The sequence below is a fragment of the Corvus brachyrhynchos genome, unplaced genomic scaffold (assembly GCF_000691975.1).
Source record: "Corvus brachyrhynchos isolate BGI_N302 unplaced genomic scaffold, ASM69197v1 scaffold223, whole genome shotgun sequence".
Lineage (NCBI taxonomy): Eukaryota > Metazoa > Chordata > Aves > Passeriformes > Corvidae > Corvus > Corvus brachyrhynchos.
Genome location: NW_008237174.1, coordinates 196,751 through 202,607, shown reverse-complemented (window position 1 = coordinate 202,607; position 5,857 = coordinate 196,751). Strand labels below are relative to the sequence as shown.

Sequence of the window (5,857 nt, the reverse complement as noted above, 5' to 3'; positions counted from 1 at the left end):
CTGCCCCTGGAGTCCTGGCAGTGTCCAAGGCCAGGTTGGATGGGGCTTGGAGCATCCTGGGACAGTGGAAGGTGTCCCTGCCCATGGAAAAAGATGATCCTTAAGATCACTTTCCAACCCAAAGTGATTCTACTGTTTATTTCATGTTCATGGCTTTATGTTTAAGGACAGCTCAGCCAGATTTTACCCGAGTGTTAACACAACCCAAATAGCACAGCTAAGCTCAGCTTAGATCTTTAACAGGTATTTCTGGCTTTTCAGTGTGTTGTTGTGTCCCAAGTGTTACAGTCAGGGCCTGATGCAGCATTGCAGGGGCTCACCTCCTTCACCAGGAGTGTCTGGCTGCCAAGTGCTGGGCAGCTGTGGGGGATAGGCAGCACCTTTTGCCATTGTAGCTGGTGCTTGTATTAGCAATTTTGGTTTAAATATTTACCTTCCTCTCCCTGCTCATGAATGTGTTCAATCTGCTTCTCCACCTTAGAGAGGATTTAGTCTGTGGAGATCAGAGCAGACCACCCTACTGGAAGGTGAGCTGAACTCTCCTGGCCATGCCCATCTCTCAGTGCCCCTTGCAAGTGATTAACATTCCAGTTTGTACTGGTGATTTAGGTGATTCATAGCAGGTCTGGTTTCAAACTGCACTGGGGTGTGTCAGGAGCCACAGGTGACTATTCCTCTCATCTTGGCCAGTCTAAAATAATTTATGTGCTGCTTACCCTCCAAACTGGCCTTGTTTTGAGCTAATCCATCTATTTAATGCTCTTACTGCTCCCAGCAGTACACAGCTGGGGAGAAGGCTTGAACTCACCTCTCCCTTTTTTCCACGGCTCTAGCAAACAGCTTTCCTTGGATTTAGTGCCTGAACTGCAGCACTTTCACCTCCCATATCTCCTTCTAGAAGATAAAGGATCATACTGAAAAAAAAATGCCCTGTGCCAAATGCTTAAAAGAATAATTTATTAGCAAGTCCTCTACAAACTGGTTTGAACATGGAGGATGCATTTACTAGAAAGGAAGAATGATCAGACACATGGCAATTCCCCAAAAATGGGAACACTCTCTGTCCAGGGATGGCCCTGGGCTCCACACCCACATCTGAACTCCAGGCGCTAGAACAAGAACTCCTGATTGGGGAGGGAGGTTTTTAGGAAGAATTTGATACATGCTCATGGCATACTCATTTAAGAAATGCAGAAGGGACTATGCAGGATGGAGGGGAGGGGCAGATAGTAACAAGCACAGCAGCAGCATCTTGGACCCAGAATACAACACAGGATCTAAGCTGTAGCTGCTGGGATGTCACAGAGTCATCCAAGTGCAGAGGATCCAAGAAGTGACCTTTCCCTTATTCTTTTAGACCTGTATGAAGTTTCATTTCCAGAGTTCGCCCAGAGGTTTATTCTGAACCTCCTGCATAGTTTTCTCTGCAATGGACTTGATTTCTCTGTGCAAGTCTTCAATGCTCTTTGAAGCATCCACTGTCTGTTTCCAAGATGAAAAAAAAATACAGGATAGATACAGAGAATACAGAAATGTGTTACTGGACACCAACAAATGAGAAAAACCTTGTTGTTAACATCTGCTCCCCCCATTACTCAATATTGTTGTTTCTTCCTGAGTAGTGAAATGAGCTAATTACACCTCCTCTCTGCAGTTTCTGGAGTGGATTTAGGAAAAACCAGTATGTGTGTAGGAACAGACATTTAAGAAGTAGACGTGAGGGTGGGTGAAGGGAAACAGAAGAAACTGCAGCTGCACGTTGTTTGCTGGCAGTCTTTGGGGTGTGTGACAGAGGCAGGTAAGCTAGGCATTCATCCCAAGTGCACAAAGAGCTGACCAGGGTGTCCTGGAACAGGGCAGTGCCCTCTCTGCCACATCTCACACTGCCCTTGGCTGGTCCCCAATGTGTCCTGCTGAGCAGAAGTGGCAAGAGGGGAGCACAGGGATATGACAGGCAGAATTTGGGAGCTCTCATTAGAGATCTGCACCCCGGTCCATGACAAGCCCATTAGAGTTATTTCCTCACCTTCCAGTTTAGGGTCTTGTCCTCCATTAAGCAATAGAAGGACTGGAGAACTTTCTCTTGGAAGGGGCTGGTCTCATAACGTTCATGTCCAAAGTTCCCTCGTTCCGCTGCTTCTTCCGGGCTTAACTGGAGAAACAAGATCAGGTCTGGCTTTGGGAGTCCAACATCAGGCTGTTTGCACCAGTCGAGGCAGAAGTTCTGTCCCAAAGACAACCGAGTTTGAGGTGAGACACACACAAAAATAGGAAAGCAGCAGGTTGGCTGGAGAGTGAGGTGGGAAAGGAACAGCCAAGGACGGCAGGAATCGCAACCTGAAACGCTCTGCACAGGGTACAAACTGAAAAGGTGATTTCGCAGCTTACCATGTGGGAATTCAGTCCTGGCAGTTTGGAGGCGAGCAGGTTTTGTCAGGTGTTCAGCACCTCTTGTGCCCATTTAAGTTGGGCAGAGCCCATCTGAGCTCTACCAAGGCACACTCTGAGCCTCCGCACAGCCGTTACCATTCCAAAACGTGCTCAGTCCTAAAGAAAGCTGCTCCCAAACACAAACACCACACAGCTGCAGTGCAGATCTCTCTGAGCCCATGCAGGCTCCTTTCCAATACTCACCTACCCAGGAATTTCAGCCCAGACACAAGAGATGCAGTTTTCTCCAGCTTTGGGATTTTGCTGACAGATCTGAAGACTTCCATCAGGGCATGTGAATCCATGATGTTGGTGAGACTACAGAGGCTTGTCCACTTACTGCTCATCCACATCTTAGCTCCCTCTAACAAGAGTAGGCACATCTGCCCTCCAGTTTCTCCCCAGATGTTCTGCATCTGGGTATTTTTTGGATGTATGTGCAGTGAGTTTTTCAATACCATGAGGGGGTTAAGAGAAGCTGGAAGCCACAATGTCCTGGGTGTGAGCTCTGGCTGCCAGTAAGCTTTTGTGTTAGATATGGGCATCAACATCTCTCCTTCTTCTGGGAATGCTTCTTGAGTGAAAAAAATGCCAAACTCCATTCTTTTAAGAAGCAGAGGAGGTCCCTTCCAGCAGCAAAGGATGCCATCCCTGCTTCCCAAGGGTTGCATCCGCATGGCTGAGGATGCAGGTCACCAGCTTCTTTCAAAGAAATGTAGACACTTTAAGACACCCTTTCTACCCCACCAGAGAGTAGCAGAACATTCCTGGTTGGGCCTATGTGTATTTGGGATCATAATTTTGGGGTGACTCAGCTCGTGTCACATGTCATGGCTCCTAATTTGGGGCTTTTGTAGACACCTGCTTAGCACCTAAATGCTTCAATGCATCTGTTCCAGGGTTAAGCCCCAAGCCACACAATGTCCAGGGAAGCAGGAGGGTGGAAGAAGATGCAGGTGAGGGTGCAGGGCCTGGGGGCCCAGGATCTCCTCAGTCCTTCCAGGAAGCAGGGAAAGGCTTGGGCAAGAATGAATGTAGGTCACAACTGGTGCTGCAGGCATGGCTGGAGCTTCTGTGACCACAGGATACTCCTCGAGGATTGATGGCTGCTCAGGAGGAATGGGACACGTATGATGGAGTGGGACAAGAGTGTCTGTGCAGAATGGCTCAAAGGGAGGCTGACAGAACTGCCTTGTTCTGAAAGCAGGGACAGGCCAAAAGGCACAAGTGGGAATGCGAGAAATTCAGGCTAAATGAAGAAAATCACTTTTACTCTGAATGTGAGCAGAAAAGAACCCAGAAAGGAGTGGATATACATCCCTGGAGATACTCTAACCTTGGCAGGATGTAGGTCCAAGCAGCCTGCTGGAGGCTGGGCTTCATTAATTCCACAGGTCCTTTCTAATGTATGTGGTTCTGTTATGTTTCACAAATTCATGGGCCAGCAGCCTGAGCAAGTACAGAGAGTCTTAAATAAACTCCCAGAATCATTCTCCAGAGTCACACAGGTCAGCTTGCAGTCCAGCAGTCTGTCCAGATTTACAAAAAGTCACCAAGTAAGTTTCTCTGTTTGTTCTGGGGAACAATACCCTGAGGTTAATACCTGAGCTGAAACTTCCCTCATTTCCAATCCTCATTTCCCAGAAGAAGAATGGCCCCATGGCCATTCACACCAACAGCCTCTACCTGGAGCTGCTTTCCCAAACAGAGAGAGGGGCAGGGGCTGCTGCAGGTCTCACTCACCCCTTTGGCACTTGTGAAGGCCACTCCAGAGAAGGCGTATCTGTCAACCACAACCGTGATCCCCTGCTGTAGTTTCTCCTTCATCGTCGGTCTGAAACCATACAGGAGATAAAATAATAAAGTTCCATTCCTTGATAGTGACAGAAATGAAAGGAGTTCATCTAAAACTCCAAGTAAGTCAACATTTATGGAGATCACAGGCAGGGACAGCTGTGATGCAGATGGCAGGTGAAGAGCTGTTTGTATTCTCCACCAGGCATTGACCAAACACCCTTTCATGACACCCAAATTCGGGGTGCCAAGCGCTGGGCACTGCTCTAGGCAGCTCCAGGGCTTACAGGAAAGATCACAGATTAATTATATTTACATGAACAGTTTAGTCCTCTTCCCTTTTTAGGTGGTGCAGTAGATTTTGTGATACGCTCTGCCACCTGAATTCACGACAGTTCTTCTCAGAGCTCACTTATCTGCCTTCTGTTCTCCCAGCTTAATTGGCACTGCCACTGCAGCAGAGCCAGGAAAGCTTTTCTGTAAAATGAGAACATTTTGAAATCTGTATTTCCAGGTAAAAACAACAGCCAACACCGATTTCCCCACCTCCACACACAGAGTCTGTGACTAAAGCAAGGACAGCCAGTTACAGCTGAACATAGCCTTTGGCTAGAGGGGAAATTTGGGCACAATTCCTTAACCAGTGTCACTCACAGGGACTGCCTGGCAAAGCAAGCATCCTCAGGAAAGACAGTAAATTCACAGTCTAGGCTGGTTCAGTCTCAGCTCCCCAGTTCTTTAATCCAGTACAGCACAGGAGTTGGAAATATGGCACCAACAATTCCAGAAAAACAAGCTGTAGGATCTGATCTAAGATTACAATGGCAGGGGATAGATGGGATTTTGGGAAGAAATTCTTCACTGTGAGGGAGGTGAAGCCCTGGTACAGGTTGCCCAGGGAAGCTGTGGCTGCCCCTGAATCCCTGGCAGTGTCCAAGGCCAGGCTGGACAGGGCTTGGAGCAACCTGGGCTAGTGGAAGGTGTCCCTGCCCATGGCAGGGGCTAGAATGGGATGGGCTTTAAGGTCCCTTCCAACCCAAACTATTCTGGGATTCTATGATTAAACCCAAAGCTGTAAGAGTCCTTAAGACACCACTTCCAGCCTGTTTTCCTGTCTGAACAGGAACGCATTCTCGTGCTTTCTGCACCCATTGCAAGCTCGAACCGTGGGGGATTCAACACCACGCATTTCTCTTTTACAACTGAACAAACATCATCTTTACACGTGTTCCCAGCGGTTGGCAGAGAAAAGCAGGTGAATGGTGTGGTCCTCCAGGTTCTTCTCCCTCCCCAGGTAGGAGCTGATCAGCTGCCCAATCTCTGTGGTCCTGTCTGTAGGAAAGAAAGGGAGAGGATGCAAAAGCTGCCCCAAACTGCTCTTCCCAGGTGGGTGTCCATCTGTCTTGGGGGTCTGTCTGTTACGGGTGGGAGGTTGGTCTGACCACGGCAGGGTCTGTCTGTCATGGATGGGAGAAGGTCAGTCCATCCAGGGTGGGAGTTTGTCACGGGTGGCCGGAAGTCTGGCCAGGGTGAGGGGTATATTTATTTGTCACGGGTGGGAGAACGTCAGTTCATAAGGGGCGGGGGATCTCCCTGCCTGTGACAGGTTGGGGGGAAGAGGTCGGTCCATCCA

The 5,857-nt window shown here is 48.6% G+C and overlaps 1 protein-coding gene across 1 annotated transcript; it reads right to left on the bottom strand.

The window, feature by feature from the left end:
- Positions 1-935: 935 nt before the first annotated feature.
- DTYMK (deoxythymidylate kinase) lies at positions 936-5,129 on the bottom strand. The gene is made up of 4 exons (XM_017728742.1): positions 4,541-5,129; positions 4,174-4,264; positions 2,027-2,224; positions 936-1,482 (listed from the first exon to the last, which is right to left on the bottom strand). The coding sequence occupies exons 2-4, from the start codon at positions 4,255-4,257 to the stop codon at positions 1,372-1,374; spliced, it is 393 nt and encodes a 130-aa protein (XP_017584231.1). The 5' UTR covers positions 4,258-4,264; positions 4,541-5,129; the 3' UTR covers positions 936-1,371.
- Positions 5,130-5,857: the final 728 nt, after the last annotated feature.

Bases quoted from the DNA above. Each gene is read 5' to 3' on its own strand.
- DTYMK (XM_017728742.1), bottom strand. From the start codon at position 4,257: ATGAAGGAGAAACTACAGCAGGGGATCACGGTTGTGGTTGACAGATAC. The intron at 2,225-4,173 runs GTGAGTGAGACC...TCTTTGGGACAG, and splicing joins CCTTCACAAGTGCCAAAGGG to AACTTCTGCCTCGACTGGTG. The intron at 1,483-2,026 runs GTGAGGAAATAA...TCTTGGAAACAG, and splicing joins ACAAGACCCTAAACTGGAAG to ACAGTGGATGCTTCAAAGAG.